General features: G+C 41.9%; 1 protein-coding gene across 1 annotated transcript in view; it reads right to left on the reverse strand.

Annotated features, from left to right (window-relative positions):
• Positions 1–25,820, reverse strand: part of LOC122811889 (uromodulin-like) — a 316,476-nt gene that overhangs the window by 207,246 nt on the left and 83,410 nt on the right. Inside the window, exon 3 of the mRNA XM_044084036.1 lies at positions 16,986–17,227. Coding sequence (XP_043939971.1) covers positions 16,986–17,227 — 242 coding nt within the window. The remainder of the gene's footprint in view (positions 1–16,985; positions 17,228–25,820) is intronic.

Here is a 25,820-nt window from a genome sequence, read left to right on the forward strand (position 1 = left end):
TGCCCTGCATAACTACTGCCAGGGAGAAATCAGTGTGTAGCTGTGTGCAGTGGGATATGACTGTGACATATGTAGTTCAGCATTAAATGTCAAACATCTGATCCATGTTATCTGTGTTTTGTACAGTAGTGTGTACAATGGCAGTTTGGGGGAGTAGCGCATACAGTTATATAAACATGGATGTGACAGAGTAACAAATGCATGATAGTCATATTAACGTGTAGCTTAGCATTGGCAACAGCTGTATCAGGCTAGTATGCTAAACTAGCATTTGCAGATATATATACACCCTCTAATATTACTGTGTGCTCACATGTGACACCTGTTCATGTTGCAGCAAGGCCCAACAGGTCAGCCGTGAGGTCCACAGACTTACAACAGTGTGGACCTTGTGTGTGTATGGCACACACATATGGAGAGATCTGTCTGTGTCAGATATATTAGCATCTGTACATGTGCATAGAGCAAGGGACATATTGCAACTGTTTGTGAAGGGTGGACATATATATGTTGGGGAAGGTTGTTATGTGCATATTTCAATGTAGGTTGTAGTGTGTGGCAAACAAGACAGCATACAGTGCTGGTATATGACATGTGGTGGTTAAACGCTGTGGGTATGATTTGTCAGGTTTGCAGTGTTGCAGTCAGTGAAACCTGCTAAAGCTACATGGGCTGAGCACACCTTCAATGCATTCCGCACAACATTGTGCAATATTAATACATAAAAGTATACCTCGCAACCTTTGCATAATTGATATTCCCACCATGAAAGATGGACTGTATATGTGCCAATATGTATATCTATATGTACACTGTGTGTTTGTGTGTGTGTGTATATATATATATATATATATATATATATATATATATATATATATATATGTGTGTGTGTGTGTGTGTGTATATATATATATATATATATATATATATATATATATATATAGAGAGAGAGAGAGAGAGAGACAGGGTCATATTTACTGTGACAGATGCCTGGTGACAAAGCCATGAACTCAAGCTCAATGATGAAACTGCATTGGCATCCCTTCTGGCAAAAACTCTGTACCCATGAACTACCACATAGGTGGCAGTCTACTTAACACCAAAAATGTGATAAGTGGCCATGGGACACAGGTGGACAGTAGTTGTTGCAATAATTGCTATGTGAGGTTGACTGAGTGTGATGGTGAATATGTTGGTGATTGTGTCAGAGTTCAGTATATGTGTGATAGCTTAGTGGGAAACGGTTTCTGTCATGCTATTATGTGTCCTAGCTTTGATCCCAGCAAAAGATGTGCATGCAATTGCTAGGCTGAAAAAGCAGTATGCCATATGGTCTGACATAGTCCCTTGTTGTCGACTGGGGTGCCCATTGTAGGCTAAAGCAGTACATGTATGCTTATTGAGTGTTACTGCTGGTGAATCCAACTCCTGTATGAACTGTAGTGCTACCTGAAGCTGTATGCCTAAACAGCACAGTATAGTGTACGTCCACATTTATTGGAACCACTGTTTTGTGTGTTCCCTGTAGTCCTCACAGATTAGATACCTCAGGCATAAGGTCTCGTAACTACTGACACACAGTACTGTAAGGTACACAAGTAAAGGTCACCTGGGTTGCCATACCTATGTGTCTGGTATGTATGTCTGATGTGTGTGTGGGTATGCCTGTACCATGGCCTCGGTCATATGTGTGTCACAGGATATAACTGCATATCTAGCAACATGTATAGTCTAGTACAGCAGTATGCCACCTATATTAACGAATGTGCACATATGTTAGGCAGGGGTCTGCCATCAACGACTAGTGTGATATACTGGTAATACTGTCACTGGACTTTACAATCATTGCAATGGATTACATATTCCATGATGCATTAGCATGATATATACCTCCTGTGGCTAGGTGGTGCATTGTGTCGCATACAGTGTGCCATGTACTGTTGTTTAGTCTTACATACTGTTATAACGTTGTTGCTGTGCAAAACATGGTTTGATATATAGAATGTGCCAGGCACTGTCAGGCAGTTGTGGGTTGAGAACTGATATGTGGTATTGAACGTGTGTATCTTCTGGCAGCCAATAGGTTGCTATATATGGCAGTTAATTGATATCTGTACTTTAGAATGTTACATGTGCCACATGACTTTTCCACACATATTGTTTCATTGTCTTCCAGGGTAATGTCCCACCATCGTAATCCCGCCTATAGCACGGTGGAGGAAGAAGTGATCACAGCCAGCCTGGTACAACACTATGCCCTGCTGTTCTCCAGAACCAGCCAGGACCAGCATGAGTGGACTGCGCTGTGGCAAGATCTTGTCTGTAGGGTAAATGACATAGGCATGCATAACCGGACATATAAGCAGGTATGCCATCACTGCAGTGATTTAATTAGACATGTCCGGCAACGTGCGTCTGATATCCGCAGACAACAGCTTGCCACAGGTGGGGGGGGGTAGCCATCCACCCCCCCCTCACCAGTGTGGAGGAGCTGCTCCTGAGCCAGGTGGCTCCTGGCCAACAACAACCACAACAAGTAACATGTATCATCATGGAGGCCGGAGCTACCCAGCAAGTTGACATGGAGCATGCAGATAACATGGCACAGCTGTAGACTACAGTTACTTCTATTGATAGAGCATGTGAGATGTGTACTGTGTAGTTAGATGATGTGGTGCCTAGTGTTGTGTAAGACTAATAATTAGGAATAGAATCTGTAGGCCTGTGACTGTCAACCGTTGTACTACTGTAAGATTGCAAACACACAGTAGCAATGCCACAGTTGTTGCCACTGACAAAGTGTCTCATATCCTTGTAGGTCCCTCTGGGTTGACAGCAAGGCAGCAAACCCATGCTGGTGAGTGTGTTCTACCTTTAATATTGCTAATTAAATGTGCATGTCATAGGTGAGGTGTAGGCCATGTACACGCAACACACCTACGCATAATGCATGCTGTGCATGTTTGCTGTGAGACTATGCACATCCCAGTAACATGGGTAGTTGCCTAAAACACATACAATACACAGAGCATCACACACAATTGTGGCAACACTGTAGTGGACATTGGATAGGCAGAGTCGATACACATGCACACAACATACACAACTTTGTCATATGCAGTACACATTAACATGCTACACATGGCATATTCAGACACCCGCTGTAAGGTCACACTACAGTATCCCAAACGTCATCCACACAGCACACATAATATACCTGAGGGGTAGATACCTCACATGTGGCTGTGTGACACTCTTCAACACATAACACATTCATGTTAGGCAATGCCACCTGTTGTGCACCTTACAAACCCATGTAACAACTGGCTGTGAAATGGTGAATGTAGCCATGGTACTGCAGTTCTGGCACAGCATGGTATGTGCCAGTCTGGCACACATTAGTAGCCTTGAGTGACCACATGATGCTGCATGATGATGGCTCATGCTAGTACACCCCATCCAGTTACAGTGACCACAGGACTACACATCGCATTACCTGCTATACACCTCAATGTTGTGTGTGTGTGTGCAAACATAGGCACCTATACAAAATATGCATAGCAATCACCATTTGTACAAAGTGACACATATATGTCTTGCAATGCTATTGAGTGTATAGGTCACATGACACACACTGTGTCTGTGTGATGTTTAATGTTGCAGTTGTGTTGTAGCATGCCATGTCATGTCTGGCACTGGCATGTCCACAATATGTCCTATACTCACCATAGCCACTGTACAATGGCTATGTTGAGCAAAGGTATTCCATCAGGTATACATGCCCCACTCATCCTGTGTGTATACATAGCATGCATGTGCTAAACCTGTGTCCACAATTATCTGCTAAAGACACAGACATTCTAATCAGAAATGGATATCTATGTGACACACAGATACACATCCAGCCATGGTATGTATGCATGTGAGTGATGGTGCACAGGACATTGCAGAGCTTTTAATACTTGCACAGCAATGTTGTGTCCATGTACACAGTGCGTTCATGGGTGAGGCCAATCACTGAACAACAACACACATGCATCTAAGACATATATAGTGTTATTGGCAAGGGCTGTCAACACCCGCACTACATGCTGTTGGGAAACACATGTCCTGCATGCTGACACTTGTGATATAACTGTTTGCCTTGTGATACTGTACCCCACCATCAACCGCTATTCAGTATGTTCTGGATTGATGGTGGTGTGTCTGTGTGTGTGTGTATGTGTGTGTGTGTGTGTGTGTGTGTGTGTGTGTGTGTGTGTGTGTGTGTGTGTGTGTGTCTGTTTTATTGAGGAGTGCATTTGTGTGCATGTGTGCATGTGCTCATGTGTTCATGTGTGCATGTGTGCATGTGTTCATGTGTTCATGTGTTCATGTGTGCATGTGTTCATGTGTGCATGTGTTCATGTGTTCATGTGTGCATGTGTGCCAACATCATGTACAGGTCGTAAAGTATGTTTCCTGTCTTCCTCTCACAGGTGCTGACTTTGGTCTGGTTCACTGCAGCAGGGAAACTGATGTCACTGAGCAAAACAGTGATACTGATGATAGGTGTGTTGAGGCACAGGCATGTTTGCCAGGGTCTGTCGTTGGGTCACCAATCGACAGTACACAAGTGTCCAACCCATCCATGGACACAGTCATACTGCCAATATATCCATCACCAATGCCCTTAGCTGAGGGACAGCGTACAGTCGGCATTGACCAGGACAATGTGGTATCCATGGCACATGCATCCCGACACAGCAGCCATACCCAGATGTCTGGAAGGGTACCACATAGGAAGATGTCCAGGGGTTCTCATCGGAGCCCTGTTGCTCATCATGCCACTGGAAGATGTGCCACAGGTCTTACAACCTCACGCATGTTCCAGGCTGTCATGGAGGCACAGGCACGTATGGAATGGTACACCAGACAGGTACTAAGGGCATAGAAGGCACATAACACCGCCGTCATTGACAGTATCTGTGACCTAGCAGGTGCCATCCGTAATTACACTGAGGTCACTGATAGACATTGGGGAGAGACATTAGATGTCCTCCACATTGTCATGCCCATGTGTCAGGACAGTGCGGGATGGTTGAGTTGTCTACGTGGATGTATGCCAGCAACATCAGCAGCTGGCATCCACCAGGGATGTCCATCAAGTCACAGCCGCTCTCATAGTGCCAGTACTAGCCCCAGCAATGTTGGGGGTGGGCTGTCCATAGAACGTCCTAGAAGACCATGTGCACATGGCTCTGGACAGTCCCAGCAGGGTCCTGGGTCCAGTGTACATCCATCTACCTCTGGGGATAGTACCCAGTCTGTCTTAGTACCTGATAGTGTCAGTAGCACCCCTGCCAGGCACAGGTACCTTATCCGTGGCCAGAGATAGTGATCTGTAAAGCCTGGCAGGTACAGACTGTGGCTGTCCCACAAATACCCGTATATGGCGGCCACATGGTGGAACTGTGTGCATGCAGACACACACACATAAACCACACACCTAGGGTTAACACATACCCGCACACATGACATCAACATTGGCCCATAGCAGTGCTCTTGCCCCCCCCCCACACACACACACACACACATACACACACATATGTCGATTGGATGGCTCACTGTAGACCTCTGGGAAACCAACAACACACCCTGTGCATATGATGAAACCTGTGCCACCTCCTGTCATCTGTAACATCGATGCAGGAACAGGCTACCATGGTGCTGATGCACAAGGTGACTTTATAGCAATATAGCAATGCTAGCATGTTGTCAGCAGTAGAGTGTAATGATATGCTTGAAGGTGTAGCTGAGCAGACATGATGCATTAAAGCTATGATTGTCAATGTAGTATTTTTTACACCAGGGTTAGTTCCAATAGTGTATTGTCCTCCCACATGCCACTTGGCTGATGTGTGTAGTATTGGCAGCATGTGTTAGAGAGTGGACAGTATGTGTGGGATGTGTGTAGCACAGATTTGCAGGTGTACATTTGTGAACATGGTGGAGGTGCACTGTCTGCATGTACATGCATAGTGGACACATGGGCAGGGTGACATGCCCTGTATTACACAGTGTTAACACTCCATAGTTTCTATTGGTGGCCAGTATGCATTGTACTACACACATTTCAGAACCTGACTACACATGTGTGTATGACATGGTCTGACACTGTGCTGTGGGTGATACTGTTACTATCTGTCATTGTTTTGCATTCTGGTAGTATACATAACTTCAACAGCCTGACCATAACCAATCGTTAGATGATGTCTTAACAACTGACACACAGATGTAGGACACACAGCAACATTTGGATCATTCAGGTACTATACTATGCCAGTAACCAGTGGTATTCACCTGCACCCATTACTGAGACCACTCTTGTTTGACATATAGCTCTGTTAGGCACAAGCAATCACAGTAGGGATATGTCCGTTCACGTCTGGTAATGCATACTGTGGCCTATAATGCATTCTCCAGATGACACACACATCCTCCACAAGGGTATCATACAGACAGATGCCTGCTGTCAAAGCCATGCTGTAAAGTTATATGCCAAACTAAGCATAGTCATCCACATTTACAGAACATATTATCCCCACAGTACCACATAGGTAGTAGCCACCAACATGACGAACAGGTATAGATGTGTACATGCAACCAAGTGCTGTGTCATATCTCCTTTGATAATCACATTTCCAAAGGTATTTTGAAATCCCTCGGTGGATCACATAAGCAATAAGGGGTCTGCATGCATATCCACAAAGGTTGTTGTACACCTGTAATGAATAGTCATCATTGACAGACTTTGCTGTGTTTGAACAGGTCTGACATATACCTCGGCCATATACCCTCACTCACACATTTCAATAGAAACCGTAATGAGTGTGTGTGACACGGATGACCTAGGCCACGGATCACTGCAGTAGCTGGCCTTGTCACAAGCATACAGATGTGACCTAAGGTCTGGGAAGCAGCAGCACAGTCTGGCAAAGATGACAGTTGTGTTCTTGGAGAAAGTAGGGTTCCCACACATAAAATAAATAAGGTAACATGTACGTATATGTATTTGCCACACAGCTAGCTCACATGTGCAATGCATACTGATATGTCATACAGTAGTAAAAGCAATGCCCACAACACATTGACCAACAAATACAGCACACACACTCACCAAGTGCAGGAACCCCTACCTAACTACTTAATGAAGTATGCTTTACCATGGCACACTATACACATTACTGGGAGTTCTTGTTTCCACAGGTATATTTGTAGGATGGTGACATCATCAGACTTGACAAAGATTAGTTTACCACTTTTAAGGTGTTTTACTACTCTCCTAAAAGGTTGCTCTTTCCCAAGGAGACCACACACAGTTGTCAGCTGCAGGATTCAAACCCCTACCTATCTACTTCATGATACTAGAAGAGTATCCATTGACATGACACGCTATGCACATCACTGGGTGTTTTTTTTTCCACAGATATATTTGTAGGATTGTGACATCATCAGACTTGACAAAGATTAGTTTACCACTTTTAAGGTGTTTTGCTACTCTCCTTAAAGGTTGCTCCTTTCCAAGGGGATCACACACACACAGTTATCAAATGCAGGATTTAAAGCCCTACCTAACTATTTCACGATATTAGAGGAATACACATTAACACAACACACTATACACATTACTGGGAGTTTTCTTTTCCACAGGTATATTTGTAGGATGGTGACATCATCAGACTTGACAAATATAAGTTTACCACTTTTAAGGTGTTTTACTACTCTCCTAAAAGTTTGCTCCTTCCCAAGGAGACCACACGCAAACAGCTGTCAAGTGCCGGATTCAAACCCCAACTTAACTACTTCATAAGAATAGAGGAGTATGCATTAACATGACGTGCTATCCACATTACTGGGAATTCTTTTTTCCACAGGTATATTTGTAGGATGGTGACATCATCAGACTTGACAAAGATCAGTTTACCACTTTTAAGGTGTTTTAATACTCTCCTAAAAGGTTGCTCTTTCCCAAGGAGACCACACACAAACACACACAGTTGTCAAGTGCAGGATTCAAACCGCTACCTAACTACTTCATGATACGAAAGGGGTACACATCAACACGACGCTCTATATACATTAGTGGGAGCTTTCTTTTCCACAGGTATATTTGTAGGATGGTGACATCATCAGACTTGATAAAGATTAGTTTACCACTTTTAAGGTGTTTTACTACTCTCCAAAGCAGTTGCACCTTCCCAAGGAGACCACACACAAACTTGTCAAGTGCAGGATTCAAACCCCTACCAAATTACTTTATGATACTGCAGGAGTACTCATTTAAATGGCACACTATACACATTACTGTAAATTAACCTTTCCACAGGTATATTTGTAGGATGGTGACATCATCAGCCTATACAAAATGGGTTACATTAGGTGACATTAGGCGGGCTACATTGAAGGAATGTCTAAACACTTTAGCCATGTGATCATCACAGGGGAGTTTACTATCTACCTGTGTCCCCAGGGCCATAATGACCTTCTCCGTACATACTGGATTAACACCTATGTGTTAATTTGTGTGCAATTTGCTTTACCCAAAGGGGATGACTATGCATTCTTTGCCATTCAGCTTGAGGGCATTGTTTTGACACCAGGTATCTGTCTCTGTAAGACACTTCTGGAGGATGTCTGTGTCAGCCGTACAGTCGATTATGGAACACGGTTACCAGTCATCTGCAAACCTATTCAGCCATACACCTCCCATGCTTGCCTGTACCTCTGAGCAGTATCTACTGAACATGTGGGGTCCCAGGACCAAGACCTGTGGGATGCCATTTGTGACTGGCTTACAGTTGCACATGGCACCCGCAACTCTAAACATGTGTGTTTGATCTGTGAGCCACTTGGTCACCCATCCTGTGACATAGCTGTTAATGTTCCAGCAGGTACGCTTGTCCATGATGACAGAGTGGGGAATGGTGTAGAAAGTCATTAGTGAGGTCCAGATGGGCTTTGTGGACTACTTTCACCTCCATCTATGTCCTTGGTAACTGTTTGGAATAAGTCAACTAGTTTAGGAGCCAGGATCTGCCTTTAACAAGGCGAAGTTGTGTAGAGTCCAGTGTCTGGCCATCTCCAATGTATCAGTTTATGGGTTTCATGACAATTTGCTCAATAGCTCTGTAGACCAGGCTGAGTAGACATATTGGGCAATGGTTTCCAGGTTTTGTTGTGGCACCCCCTTTGTGGAGCTGGATGACTGTTAGTATATGCCATTCTTTGGGTACATAGCCTGTGGTATGCTTGAGTCTGGACAGTGAATGTAGGTGAGGGTGTAGTTCCTTTTGGGCCTAGTGTAAGACGCAACCTGGGACACCATCCAGTCCCACTGATGCTGTGTTCTTAGCTTTGGTGAGGGCTGTCTTTACCTGCATGTCCATGATGTCTGGAGCTCTGCATCCTTCTGTGATGGAAAGAGGCCCTTTTGTGGGTGATGGGGGGAGTTTACACTAAACTTGTCACCCTGAATGTGGACAGTGAATGTTGGTTCGGTGTATTTATTTCCATTTTTCAGTAGCTGACAGCATATTTGGAGGTTGACACCTACATGTCTGGTATAGCTACCGAAGGCTTTGTGGTTGTTATTCTTACATTCCTTGACTATTTGTCTTTAGAAACTGTCCTTAGATTATTTTATGAGCAATCATTGTTTCTTCCTAATAATGATCAGTGATGCCTTTCCTTTAGTGAAGTTGGCTCTATCATGTGTTCGTTTCCTCCTTCTGTTGTCTAGCTTATTTATGGCCAACAACCACCTGATTGTTGTCCTATTTTTGGAGGAGTGCATCTTGGTTTTATTTGTGATGTCTGATTCCATGCATCCCTGCAGATGCTCATAGGATGCACTTGTAAATTATTCTGCAGATTGTATAACATTATCCTATAGCAAGAGGGCTTTGGAACGTTCCAATTTGGTTTTGGGAAGTGTGCAGTTTGCTTTTGCAAATGTCTTCACAGTGGATTCATTGACTGGGTGGGGGGGTGGGATGTGGATGTCCAGTGTGATTACTTAATGATCTGATATTACCAGTGAGGGGTTTATCTCTGTTGTGGAACACTGGTACCCCATGTTGGTGATGATCATGTCCAGCATGTTGTCACCCCTAGTGGGCATGGTGACCAGCTGTTCCAGGGTGTTAGAGTTTTTAAACTCTAGGTAACATTGGGCAAAGGACGTTGTACACAAGTAATTCCCCCTCTCAATGTTTGTGTAGTTGTAATCTCCTCATATAATGGTGTTTGATAGGACCTTTATATTTTCCACTGCTCTCTGGAATACTGAATGAGGTTCCTGAGACAAGGTACATGATCTGTAGCAGGCTACAATCTGATGAGCAGCTGACAGCATATTTGGAGGTTGACACCTACATGTCTGGTATAGCTACCGAAGGCTTTGTGGTTGTTATTCTTACATTCCTTGACTATTTGTCTTTAGAAACTGTCCTTAGATTATTTTATGAGCAATCATTGTTTCTTCCTAATAATGATCAGTGATGCCTTTCCTTTAGTGAAGTTGGCTTTAGCATGTGTTTGTTTCCTCCTTCTGTTGTCTAGCTTATTTATGGCCAACAACCACCTGATTGTTGTCCTATTTTTGGAGGAGTGCATCTTGGTTTTATTTGTGATGTCTCATTCCATGCATCCCTGTAGATGCTCATAGGATGCACTTGTAAATTATTCTGCAGATTGTATACCATTATCCTATAGCAAGAGGGCTTTGGAACGTTCCATTTTGGTCTTGGGAAGTGTGCAGTTTGCTTTTGCAAATGTCTTCACAGTGGATTCATTGACTGGGTGGGGGGGTGGGATGTGGATGTCCAGTGTGATTACTTAATGATCTGATATTACCAGTGAGGGGTTTATCTCTGTTGTGGAACACTGGTACCCCATGTTGGTGATGATCATGTCCAGCATGTTGTCACCCCTAGTGGGCATGGTGACCAGCTGTTCCAGGGTGTTAGAGTTTTTAAATTCTAGGTAACATTGGGCAAAGGACGTTGTACACAAGTAATTCCCCCTCTCAATGTTTGTGTAGTTGTAATCTCCTCATATAATGGTGTTTGATAGGACCTTTATATTTTCCACTGCTCTCTGGAATACTGAATGAGGTTCCTGAGACAAGGTACATGATCTGTAGCAGGCTACAATCTGATGAGCAGCTTTGCCCAACGTTAGTTGCACTTGCACAGTCTCGAAGGCCTCATGTTGTGCCACTAACCTAAAGGTGTGAGTATCCATAGGGTAAATGGGTACACCCCTTCCTTTTGTTTTTCACTCGTGGTTTTGGGTCCGAAGGTCAAGGGGATTATGAGTGTTTTACGTGGAGCATGTCCAACAGCTCTGTGTTTGACATAGCTTTGTGTGTTAGGCAGTGAACACCTCTGAGTAGGCGATATGCAAGGGAGTACGGATGGAGCATTTTGAGATGGTCTGTGTATGGCATGTATTTTAGGCCACTAATGCTCTTTATGAGGTATTGCTGCTGGCTTTCCAGTTGTTGTAGTTGTCTTGTGAGGTACATAGCAAAAGTGGCGTTGTACTCTATTATAGTTCTAGTGAGTGATGAGTAGAGGGGAACAATGTCCTCTTCTATTCTGCATGAGACACATTTTGTGATGAGGTGTGCCACATAGGAGGGTTTCCTGACTACTGTGGGAATGGGATTATCACAGTTGTGTCCACTGTCCACCTGTGTCCCAAGGTCTCTTGTCACACTTTCAGTGTGAAGTATACTACCAACTATGTTGTAGTTCTTGGCTACAGAGTTTTTAACAAAGGGGATGACAATGCACCTTTTGGCATTCAGCTACAGCCCGTGGCTTTGACAACAGCCATCGGTCTCTGTGAGGCCCTTTTGTAGGATGTCCACATCTTTAGTGTTTACAATTATGGCTCCTAGTTTGCAGTCCCCTGGAAACTTCAGTAGCCACAGACCTTCCATGTTAATTTTTACTTCAGGGAAGTAGATACTACACAGCCTGGGAAGTTATCTGGTCCCATGGCTGCTGTGATACTGGCTTTGGAGAGTGTTCTTTACCTGTGCAACCGTGACGACAGCAACTTTTCAGTCTTCCATTATAAAGATGTGCACTTTCATGGGTGAGAGGGGGGTAAAGTTAACACTGATCCTATCTGCCAAGATGTTGGCAATATCACTTGGCTCTGTTCATTTACTGCCATTGAGCTGTAACTCAGAACAGATCTGAGTGTAAACATGACATGGACCTGTCTGTTGGGCAGATATCTCCTGAGTACACAGTATGCAACAGAGTACAGATTGGGTTACATTCAGTCTTGTTGCATGGGGCAACTATTTGAGGCCAGTAATCCTCTTGTTAAGGTACTTCATTGGTCTTTCTAGCTGCTAAACGTGCCTAGTCAGATTCATCGCAAGTGTGTTGTGGTACACTCTGACAGGTCTGATGACTGCTGAGTAGTGGGAACCTCCTTTGACCTACATGCACAGACCTTGGCAGTTTGTGTGAACACATAGCATGATTTTCTGGCCACTTTGTGAATGTGTTTCTGGAAGTACAGATGACTATCTACATTTGTCCATAGATCCCTTTTTATCACATCTGTATTTAGCCTAAGTGTGTGGGCATGCCCAGTATGACCTTTCAGTGTGATGCTGAATGAATTCCACTACATTTGTTGGAGTGTGTGAGCACGCCCGGTATAGACATTTATACTATATGTGTATGGAAAATCAAGTTGTGTTTTTACAGCAGGGCTCACCTTTGTGTCATAGATCAACAGGGATCATGCTGTACCTGCAGAGCTTCCATGAGACACTTTGCATAGACTTATCAACACTTCTACATACAGGGGTGACAGCTATTCTTTCTACATTTCTACCTGGGAGCACACCTGATTGTTACTGTGGGTGTACATAGGATGAGGGTTTCACCTGAGACTTATACACATTTGCAATGACTGCACTGCTATGTACAGGACACCATTTCAGTCTGTACTGTTGCCTATTGCACTGGCTTGAGGCATACTACTGTACTACAGATCTTACCATTCAGTGTCACGTATATTAGATTGCGACTTCATAGCCTACACAACCCACATCACACTGCCTGTCCTAATTTTCTCTGTCTGCATAGGTGTGTGGGGGAGGTTACCCATTTGCCTCTTTAGGGGCATGATGCAGCATTTCTTTGTGTTTGCATTAGAGTACAATTGTCCTGCTGTGTCAGTGCCATTGAAATGCTATCATGGCTTAGTGGTTCAGTACTGTGACTATAATGCACAGTATCCTGGGATCGAGCCCTTTCCCTGCTTTTTATTTTCATGCTGGACAGACCAGACTGCTTAAGGAACAGTAAAGCAAATATGAGCATGTTTAACTGACTTTGCTCAACTTTGTCCAACCTTGGCCAACATTGCTCAATGTTGCCCGACGTTGCGCTAGTTAGCATGAGCTATTTTGTTTACATATCCTAAATATTGGTAAAAGCTGCTTAGCACTGCTTTATATTGCTTAAAACATGGCAATCAGGCCTCAGGTGGTGCTGCAGGGCTGCCTATGTCGGATGCACATACTACACTCCCTATACATGTTTGGAGACAGGTAGTATCAAGTTAGGCATCCTTTTTATTTTATGTGCGAGTCAGAGAGAGGTATCATTTCCAGGGTTCCTATTGAGCCAGTGTATGTGCTATGCATTGCCTCTTTGCCAAGGCCAAGGCATACTGGGCATGCCTCCTTCTGCCTACTGGGGCAGGCTCAGCTTGTTCCTCCTCCATGTCACGCTCTGCCTGTGATGGCCTTGGCAATGGTGGGGGGCTGTCTGGCCCTGCCCCATGCTGTTCCTGCTGCAGCTGCTTTCGCAGGATCATATTGTGTAGCATAACACATACCATGACAAATTGGGTACATGTAGTTGATGAGTACTGCAAGGCTCCACCAGATGTGTCCAGGCACCAGAACCATGACTTGAGGATATGAAACACATGCTTGATTACATTGTTTGTGCGTGTGCCTCATTATGGAGTTCTTGTTTGGGTGTGTGTGCATTTCTGATGGGTGTAATCAGCCATGGCTCCAGTGCATATCCAGCATCCCTCACTAGGTGACCGTCAGGGATGTCCCCATTGGCAAATGTCTGGTACAGCTGCGTCAGATGCCAGATATGGGAATCGTGGTAGCTTCCAGGGCAGCCAGCACATACATTCAGTATTATGCCCTGGGCATCACACACAACCTGGCAGTTGATGGAGGGGAAGCCCTTGCGGTTGAAGTAGACCCTACCCCGCTCACCGGCTGGTGCTTTGATGTGTATGTGCATGCAGTCAATTGCACCCACTACCTCAGGGTATTCCGCTATTTGCTGGAAGAGATGCATATTGCTGCCAATGCCTCACGGGTATTTGGGAAATTTACATGATCACCGACATGCGCTGACATGGCATTCAGGAACTGGTGCAGTACCCTGGATGCTGATGCCTGTGAAATCCCCATCATATCACCAGTTGGTCTCTGGAAGGTACCTGTTCCTATTATTCTTAGGCCAACACATACCTTGATTTCCACTGGGATGGGTTCCCCTCTGTTGATTCTGTGTATGAGGCATGGCCTGCACAGCTCAACAATTTGCTGCAGGAGGTTTCTGTCCACTCTATAGCACTCCACTATCTCCAGCTCATGTAGCCCCCAGTAGGTTACCCTGGGTCTGCACACTCTTCTCCGTCTCCTCACTGTGGGTTGTTCAACAGCATTTGCAATGGCACCACCCTCAGAATCTTGCACGTTGCCTTATAATAGCAATGGCAGCCCCTAACATTATTTAGTCTCAGTTAAGCTTTTAAAGTTTTCACTTCTCTTTGTATACTGCAGTGTTACAGTGTTTCTGAGAAAAACATGGGGGAATGTTGTTTGCAGAGTTTTAAGTGCTAGGCTGGGCTGGGCTAGTGCACTGCCTGTGTAATTGGCTGATTCTGATTGATTTCACCTGACAGCTCTGCTAGTTCTCCTTGGTTAACTTCCTACTACTTCTTTTCCTTCATTTTCCCTTTCTGTTTCCACAGGGGGCAGCACCGCACAAACAAGCACAGACACGCGCACACGAGCACATACGCGTGCACACAGGCTTACACAGGCTTAGACGGGTGCACACGCGTGCACACAGGCTTACAAAAGCTTACACAGGCATAGGCGGGTGCACATTCGTGTATACAGGCTTATCCTTGCACAGGCTTACACGGGTGCACACACACACACACACACACACACACACACACACACACACACACACACAGGCTTAGATGGGTTTACAGGCATGCACATGCGTGCACACAGTGTAAGCAGCTTTGCAAGAAACTTTAGTGATAGCCACGGCGTACACCTTCAGTTTCTGGATTTCAGTTTATACAACTGTAGACACGCCTCTTCCAGTCCTGAGTAACTCACAGCAAACACATGCCACTCTGCTCCAATAAGCTTACAGTCTTTTTGATACATACCCCCTCATGATGTCACCTATCTTCTACTCTGTTACTCCCCTAATCCTACTGTTACACTCTATGGACATGGTTCACATGGCAGGGAAATTTTGGATTCCCTATACTTCTACTCATTTGCATAGGGTTGCCTACTAATGCTTGGTTACATCTCTCAGACTGAGCTTCCCCCCTTAGCAACCACTACTCAGTAGCCATGTTGTCTTCAGCCTGCCATGCACCTGCATGGCAGATGAATATTTTGAATACAATCCCAATTTGTGGCTCTTATTTTTTGTTTTATTTTTGGTTTTTAGTGTGCTGCACGTTTGCGCGGCACTGCGCTACGCTTAAACATCAGAGATCGAGGAAAAAAAATTATTTTTTATTATTTTGCAACAGATAAAAATGCCAATGGCCATATATTTGGCCATTGGCACGCTTCCTCAACTGGTTACATCCTTTATTTGGAGCTGTCATAGCTCCGTTTTGCTATTTGCAGAACGGTACTCAGTTGCCAACCGAGTACATTTCTGCAGATAACACTACTCTTACTCGGACAAGTTAGTATTTCCTGGATCGCAAATGTACCTCATTTGCATAGCTTTCAGCAGCAAATGAGGTAATTTGCATAAACTAACACTGTCCATGCAAGAGTCATTTTAGGAGCTCTCTTGCATGCCCCTGTCGGCTGTTCCTGGATCGCTCGGCAGACATGTTGGCTGGCTGGAAACTTACTCTACTCTTAGACTCCGTACAAGCCTTCGTGAATCCGGCCCTGTATGTTTACTACCATTAGTCAGTATATGCAGATACAAATCTTACTTAAATTCACACGTACAAGTGTAATATAATATAATATAATATAATATAATATAATATAATATAATAAACATCTGCTATGATAGCTTTGTCTACAGCCTTCCTAATATATAATTTTGGAAATGCCTTACAAATTGTAATGTTTTATTATTTATCTAAAATACTTATGTCTTGAAGTAATGCATATTACAGCAAAATGTAAAAAAAATTGTTGTGTATGGGCTCCCTACTGAAAGGTTGGCACTCAAAATGCTGAGTGCTAACATACACTCAAGAAAGGACCAAAACTGTAGGAGAAGAGGAAAACTAAAACATTGCTCTTCTCCTTTGAACTTCTTTTTTGCAGGGACTAAATCCCCCTGCAACCTCTCCAAGACCTTGTAAATACCCAATTCAATATCACAATACCTCAAAGAAAAGGAAGTATTGCAGGAAATGGCCAACTCAAACTTATTATATATAAGTCAGTTTTTTGGCCATTGAGACAGTATGTTTGGGAACATGTGCTATCAGGTTCCAACATCTCAAATGGTTACCTTGTGTATGAAGTTTATAAACAAAACTTTATGTGAGATGAGAAAAATATCTAGTTTCATCATTCATTTCATAAGCAACAATAACTTAAAACTGCAATAAAACACCCCATCACATCAAGGATTAATACTTACTGAAAAATCATAAATACATGATGGACTTATTGAACTGAAATTAAATGCAACTAAGGCTTCACCAGTCACATCTTTGTTGGGCCCATAATAGTAGAAGCACGGGAATGTTTCAGGTGTTGAAACTGGATCTGTGAAATTGTAATCTGGGAGAAGTCTTCCTAAGCACCCAGAAAGTCGAAGAATGAGCTGCTGAGAGTTGCATATTAGTTGTGTTTTCTGTAGTACAGATGGTAAATTTAAATCTAAACAAAAAAAATAAATAAATGTTTGTTACTCTCAACATGAAAATGCTGTTTACACAATTTAAGTCAACTCAGAATTCATTTGTAAATAACATCTGATGTTTTCTAAATCAAAACAACATTGGCTTCGGGTAATCTCAATGTAACTATGGCAACCTCTTTGCTTACTGATTTTAGTACATGCAGTATGTAACCATATAGGTTCATGGATAAGATCTAGGCAATCAGTCTGCAGATTGATACAAGCTTAGTCAAAATATCCCTTTTTAAAATTTCCCTCCAGCCTCAAGGAAGGCAAGGCAAGATGGACCAGGAGAGAAATTGAGGCTGCCCATTCAATTATCTAGGTATACCTTGAAGGTGGCAATGAGGCTACTCTTCATCACATAAGGTGGAAGTTTGTTCCAGAGGTAAGGAATATGTTGAGATATAAATCTATCATGCCAACATGTCTTATTTATCAGCGGAAGAAGGTTTGGTTCCTTTAGTTATATGATGTACCATTAGATCTGTGAAGGAATAAGAGGTCAAATAGGGTTGGATCTTTCATGGTATAAAAGGCTTAACATAGCTATCCACGGATAAGTCTTTAAGAGACTCAGTACAGAAAAAGGCTTGCCAGTTTGTCCTGATAAGAAAGATTTTTGAGACCACTGATTTTTTGTTGCTGTTAGTTATGATAATCTGAGGTCTCTCAAGCTGTGTGATATATTTAGATAAATACATGCCAAAAGATAGATTATATTCAGTAATGGGTCTGATAAGATATGAGTAAAGGGGAATCAAGACCTCCTTCCATCTAGTGTAGCAAGCATTTAGATTACATTAGTACAATTGTCGTATAATTGTCAGTGCATTCTCCATTAACCCTTTATTAACACTATTATGTCATTGATTGCATGAATTTATTCACTTGGTTTTGTTTATTTTTTCCTGTTCATTCCATTTGTGTTGATACCATCATCTCTAGAGACTATTTTCAGAATAGCCAAAGCAGTTCCTATAGAAACTGGGACTTTTGTTTCCTTCTTAAGGAGACTGCACTACACATATGAGGAAGACAGACTCTACATCTTAAAGATCATGACTGTTTTGAGGAGGCTGAACCAGTGAGAAAGAAAAGAAAACAAACACATACTGACCTAAATGCTGAAAGAGACAATTATAACTGGAATATAAATAACAGCAGAGAAAGCAGTGCTGTCATCAAAGGAACAAATGGAAATGTGCTGCAAACGAAAATGTGGAAGGGTAATAAATGAAGCAGTTTACACAAATTTATGTAAAAGGAACAATTTCTGTAAAACAGAATATTACATACTGTAAAGTAGGGGAAAGCCTTGTGAATTTAATCAACAAAGTCTGGGATTCACTGCTTGGTGTGATGAAGAAGCCTTGCCTTGGAAGTTTTCTGCACTGTGCTAAGTGTTTCCAATTCAGAGATTACTCTGCCACTGCAGTTTTCCCTTTCTGGGGGTCTTAGCATGGGGAGAGGTCTCATGGGGACAGATGCATGCTAATGTAACTGTTTAGGGGAGTAGTTAATATTAATTAGCCATATGCTCTCCCCCACAAATGTTTTCAGGTCCCAAATTATGCAGGAGGAAAAGGTAAATACATGAAAAAAATGGCAGTCAAGAGGAAAATGTGAATGCATCAAAAATGGCAATCAACCACAGGAGTTTTAACATTATAAGTATGTCCAGCAAATGTGTGGGGATGTGTTTGTGTCAGTGTGTATATGTGTGATGGATTCATAAATGTTACCACAAAGTATACACTATACTTTCTGAATTCAAGAACAGCCCTACCACAATGCTTGTACTGTCTGTTCACACACAAACATTAAGTGTACACATACTGTACACTTTGTGGTAACCTTTATGAATCTCGCCTAAGATGATTCTGTATGTGTGTGATGGGACATGAATGAAGTTGAAGGAACATGTGTGTGTGTGTGTGTGTGTGTGTGTGTGTGTGTGTGTGTGTGTGTGTGTGTGTGTGTGTGTGTGTGTGTGTGTGTGTGTGTGTGTGTGTGTGTGTGTGTGTGTGTGTGTGTGTGTGTGTGTGTGTGTGTGTCTGTGTGTAACGGTCTTTGTATCTAGCTGGCTGGCTGGCTGCCTGGATAGTTGCAGTACAGTTGGCAGATAGAGCAGTAGGTAGTAGAGGATGTCAAGATTGGATGTGTGTGTGTGTGTGTGTGTGTGTGTGTGTGTGTGTGTGTGTGTGTGTGTGTGTGTGTGTGTGTGTGTGTGTGTGTGTGTGTGTGTGTGTGTGTGTGTGTGTGTGTGTAGGGGATACCTTTTCTAAGGTGATGCATGGATTCCTAGGAAGAACACTAGCATGGTTATGTCAGAGAGCACAGTATCTGATTCAGAAACACAATGAGCCCCCAGTGAAGTTTTTTGTAATTGCAACATCATGTCTCTGAATCAGAATTTCTCACTGTTGCACTAATAGACCAAACTGTATCATACAATTACTATGGGTGAAGAGAAATCCTCAGAAACCCAGGGAGTATCTCTATTATTGTATCTGACATTTTAATATTATATTTCTGCCTCTCTCTTTCTCTCTGTCTCTCCATACATTGTTGTCTGTTAATGTGGAGGATTTCTCCCTAGGCCTCTGCTGAAAGTTGGTCAGACTAGCATACAAAACAAATAAATAAGTAAATAAATAATACATAAAAGAATTAAGCAATAAAAACACAATGCAGAATGAAGAAGTCTAATGTAGTGAAAAATTGGACCGATGAAAAACAATGTGTCTTTGGCTTAGACCCTTTTTTCTTATTTAAATTAAAAGAAATATGATGAAGTCTGACTGGACTGCTTTTTACAATGTTGTGTCCAAAACAGTGAAATGGCTTTACTATGGAATCTTAAATGTCAGAACACCGAGGAACCAAAACAGTGAAATTTAATGACTGTAATACAGAAAGGTGAAAAATTATACTGCAAGTATTTTGTAGTGGAATGTCCTTGCACCTCCTGATGAGATTCAAGCCCCATGCCTCACCCAGTTTTATATATGCCAACTCCATGGCTGCATGACTTGACGATGGGAGAAATCCCCGTAAACAAATGAATGACTGCAAGGACACTTAGAAGTAATGCCAGCAGTGATTTCCTGTGCAAGAGAATTATTGATATTGAGTTCCTTCGCATTATGTGCTTTCAGCAACTGATGACAAAGGAAAGTAATTTCAGTCACCTGCAGAAATGCCAGTGAAAATATCACACTGTCAGCATACAAGTTATTTTTCATACAAGTATTCCTTGGATGAAGTCAATTTGTGACTTTAGAGTTACTCATCCCATGTTGTACAACAAAACCTAACATTATTTTTATACATTTTTATCCATTTCAAAAAAAACCCACTAAAACTGGATCTATAGTCAATAGCAGAAAATATATAAGCAAGCTATAGTGTTATGTTCCTTTTTGTAAATTTGATACGAAATATTTCTAGTACAAAACTGGATCATTTCCTCCGATAGAAAGTTGATATTGTTAGAGCAAAGCATAACCACATGCTGACAGCTATAGAACCTCAGCAGAGATTCATCGATATACAACTAAAGCCATACTATGGTAGGAAAGATAAATCACAGATGAAACAATTAAACTTCAGCAAGGGAGCTTGAGTTTAGTGCTTCCAGTGATTTATAAGTGATCATGGCCACTTAATGACAGCTTATAAACTGCCATACTGTTTTTTTTAAGGTATCAGCCAGCTATTTTGAATTAACTCAATAATGCTTTGTTACTTTTGAAATATAACAATAGTTTGACAGCTTTCAAGCTAATATTAAGCAATCACAATCTTAATTGCTTAATGGTAGTTTGTAATCCGTCAAACATTCAGTGCCTCCTAAAAGCTAGTGACCACCCTATTTGAGTATCAAGCCTTCTTTGGACAATCATGCATTTACAGTATACAGTTTTTAACCACAGTGATACTATAGTAGCAGCAGAACTGATGACACTTAGAACATTATCAGAAGCTTTGTATCAGGAAGCAAAAGCTTTGTGCACCACAGCTGTGGTCACTGTTTCAGAGTATATGCAATAATGTTACACAGCACAAAGAAGCAAAATGTAAGTGACAGAAACATCAGGCATCTAAATTCTTAATGGACAACATCCTCACAAGCCATCTGATTCCTGTGATACTCCCTTGAAGAAAGCATGGGAAGCATATAGGCCTAACAGCCTGCCCTCCTGATAAACCTGAAGGAAGATTTCAGCCATATGCTTTTGTAAGTTTAAAGCTTTTATTTAACAGGCACAGTGGATTTCCAAGTAGGTGAATGTGTTTCTTCTAAAGGAATGAATCAATAGCTTTTATATACATAAAAGTGCTTTGGACAAAGCTATTTAACTGGACTTCTGCTTTACTTAGTCATTGCTAAACTGTCTAAAACTATGATTTTTATAAAAGAGTTAGCCATGTTTAGTAATGAAAATTGAAATTCATCTTCAAAAAGTTCATAGGTGATTACTAAGCTAAGGGCCCCAGAGGTCCTTTTAAAGCCTAATCATGCTTCCCAAGTGTATATAACACGTTTTAATACTCTTATGTTATTTTAAGGGGTATAGCTAGGCATGGGTGGTCAATCATTTACAGGTTGCCTCTATCTGCTAAAGGTACAGATGACAGATTAGGGGTAAATTTCTGATTCCCCATTTGCTGGTTAAAGTTACACTTAAATTGGGTTAGGGAAGACCTCTGCTTCAAACAGATGGGAAGCCTATTCCAGAGAAGAGGGTAGTGCTGGGGACACATACCTCTCCCTCCAGCATGCCCTATTTATGCTGCAAATGAGATTTAAGTCAATAAATTCAATAATTCTGATGCTGTTTGTTTTGTGCTTATACAACAGGTCCATCAGAGTGGGATCAGAGGATACTTTGCAGACCAGGAATAGATCGCCTCTCAGCAGTCTGTAGAAGACCAAGTACAAGGATAGGGATTTTGAAGCAGTCTGTGTATGACATGTAGTTGACGCTCTGTGTTTTGAATTAACAAAAAATAATTGGCATAGTATGTGAAACCTCATCATCAGCAGAATTCCAAGAAATGTAGACAAACTGTCTATCTCAACCACACCATTCCATACCCACACAAAGTGGCTCTGAGGAGTTCTCACCAATGAGAGCTCCCACAACATCACATCCACATATTACCATAATATTCTATTAGATGCACATTAATTGTCATGTCTAAAGAATGAAATTAGCTTATGAAACTCATTAAGTCATAACAAGAGAGCACAACACAGTACAAAATAGCTTGTGCAACTCTGTCATAGTATACAGTAATCCATCTCCCTGTTTTGAGTATTGGTGAGCAGAGTACTTCTGTACATTCATGCATGCCATTCCCAGCAGCTGGCAGCCATCTGCATGCTATGGCTCATTACTGTGACTCGTGTCTGTGAATCACAGCAATGAATGGTGGTGTACCAATTACAGTGTGCAATATACATTTATTCAGCTGTGCGCTGTGTTTGTGAATAACATGACCTATCACTGCCAACGTCCATGTAAAGGAACTTATGACTTTGTTTTGCTTGCATAATATTGATAACTAAAACCTAGTGCTCTTTCTGTGCTTAATATTCAAGAGATATTTTAAAAATTCAACCTCATAAAGAATGACGAGTTATAACCACATAAAAAACTTACAACTATATGATACTGTGTAGAAGATACATTGTGTTGAGCAGTGGTTACTAGATAAGAGCAGGAATTCAACTGCTGTTTTCATGTCCAGATGGAATCTTAATTGACAGTTAAACATTTGCATCTGAGTTCATTAAACTAACTTCTTCATTTCTGAACAGAACTCTCAACCTTCCATCTCCAAAATGAGGAACACTAGGAATCATAATGTGGAACAAATGGGCAAAATGTGGAGCACATATTAATGGCTTACTAATAACATCAACTAGAAAGGTCATAGAATGGTTATAATATGCTGGTTTTACTTATAAAAAGATCTTTTAATTAATTAATATGATTTATTTCTATTTATCATGAATATCAGTTAAAAATTCCTAACAGTGAATGTGTGACAGACCCTTTCAATGAGGAATTTCCAGGAACATGAACTTTTTAAGACCCCAAATGAGGTACATTCCTCAAAATGACGTAGACTTGAGAGGTATGTTTCTGCGCTCCTGCATGGAGTATCTGTGTTAAGCTTGATTGCGTGATTCTTATTCATATTGTTTTCCTTTGAAAAAGTAGACATACATATCTTGTTGCCTAAGCCTGGCATCAAAGTTTCATAAATGCACATCGGTGTAGCCAGAAATATCAGCTTTGTACACCAAACTCCTGTGCTGTTACCCACATTCCAGGAAACTGAATATGCTCAATGATATAATTATGTAATAAGTATGCAGCATGCAAATTCTATAACTAGATGATTTTACCAGAATGACTAGTAACTTAAAAAAATCAGTAACACTTTGCACACGTTTGCCTTCTTGCTGCCTCACTTAGATGTTTATTATTCATTTAACTGTTTGTTTAATGCTACAGAGACTGGCAAAATGCTACCTTTTGAAAATTAATATGTGAGTAGTACAGAATTTCAGATGTGTTCGTAACCAAAATGGAAGAGGTCATGAACCTAGAAAAGGAGACATTAGCCAACAGTTTTCAGGCAACTAAGGGTGGTTTACAGAGAGAGAGTTTGTGTGTGTGTGTGTGTGTGTGTGTGTGTGTGTGTGTGTGTGTGTGTGTGTGTGTGTGTGTGTGTGTGTGTGTGTGTGTGTGTGAGGATGGAGTGTGATAAAATAGGGGGAAGGCTGGAAATCATTAAGGGACTAAAGACAAACTGAGAAAGTAAACTAGCTATCAGAATAAGAGAGGAATACAGTACTCAGGGCTACAGGCAAGGGACTGAGGAATAAGCTGAAAATCAAAAAGAAGACAGAGCCAACATGGCTACAAAGGAAAGTAAGGACAATGATCAGTACCATAGACAATGCTTACCACAGGTGGGAGAGAGGAAGCCAGCAGATGGAAGAGAGTGCAGAAGGGCAACAAAGGAGGTGCGAACACCAAAGATGCAGGCTGAAAGAGTTATCAAAGGGAGTAAATGGGTGATACTGACTTCCTTAGCAGATATCAGAAAGAAGGAAGGGAAGACAGATTGTATCAAGCTAAACAAAAATAGGAGAGAGAACAAAGATGACAAAAGAGAACTAGTTTACCTGGACTTCTCCAAAAGCTTTCACTAAGCTTGCTGAGATAGTGACTATAAAAACTGGAGGGATTGAGGTTAAAATCAAGACAGTGAAATTGGATTGCTGTCTAGCTGAAGAGTAAGATAAAAAGCTTCTGGTGAAATTGACAGTTTCACGATCACTGAATAAGATATAGTATTATAGGGGCCAATCCTGGGGCCAATATGTTTCACTTGGTTTGTTTCAGATATACCTACAGGGTCATCTTCTCTGCTGATGTCAGAAACTTAGCTATAGCACAAGTTGATGGAAGGCATTTAAGGAATGCTAAGTAGCGCTGAACAATTTCAAAGGTGACTGATGAGTTTCACTGCGGGCATACAGTATGAGCTGGCGTGGAACTGGAGACAAAAGAGAAGGAAAACATCTCTGAAGTGCTAATCTCATCTTGACTTGACCACCAAGACTAGACTGAAATGACATTCTGATCATTAAACAAGATGCTGCAGTGTATACTTAGGAGGATAGACTGCAAAAAGAAAAAAAATATGCTTCAGCTGGCCTTGGAACATCCAAACCTTCCCTTAGAAATGTATGCCACCAAAGCTTTATACAAACACCTGTATAACTGCATTGACTTGGCTGTACCTGATAGGACCAAAACAAGATCCTCAAGGAAGAGCAAACCTGCCTGTGGGACAACTGCCTTTAACAGGCTTTACAGTAAGAGGAAGAAATTGCTGTCTAAGAGTAAGAGAGAGTGAGCCCTCCTAAACTGGCAACACCCTCTTCAGCTTAAACAAGCAAATAAAACTTCTTGTGAAGTCCTCCAAAGCAAACTATGAGTCCAAACTAGCTTCCTCAAAAAAGGACAACATCAAGGCATTCTAGAGTTACATCCATAACCTAAAAGGAAAGGCCCAGATTTTGCAGAAGTGGTAGGTTAATGACAACACATATACTGAGCCTGTTGCCATAGCTAACCTGTTAGCCAACAGGTTCTGTGAAAACTTCACTTCCCTGTCCCCACCTCACATACCCCATGACATCCCTACAATGTGTCCCCTACCTTGTATCTCTAAAAAGCAGGTCATAAATGCCCTCTCTAAGGCCAAAAACGTAACATCTATGGGACCTGATAATATCCCAGGCTACATCCTACATGGGCTCCAACTTGAATTAGCAACACCATTGGGTACTCTTTTCAATCATAGTCTAAGCACTGGCTTCATAACAGTTTAATGGAAAACAGCCCTCGTTATTCCCTTGCACAAAGGCGGTCCTTCCACTGACCCCAGGAACTACAGAACCTTTAGCCTGACTAGGCTTATCTGCAAGGCCATGGAGTGAATCATCATGGACCTTATCAACAAAGATATTAGTAATAT

Source organism: Protopterus annectens, chromosome 1.part1 (genome assembly GCF_019279795.1).
Source record: "Protopterus annectens isolate FY-2018-M chromosome 1.part1, PAN1.0, whole genome shotgun sequence".
Lineage (NCBI taxonomy): Eukaryota > Metazoa > Chordata > Ceratodontiformes > Protopteridae > Protopterus > Protopterus annectens.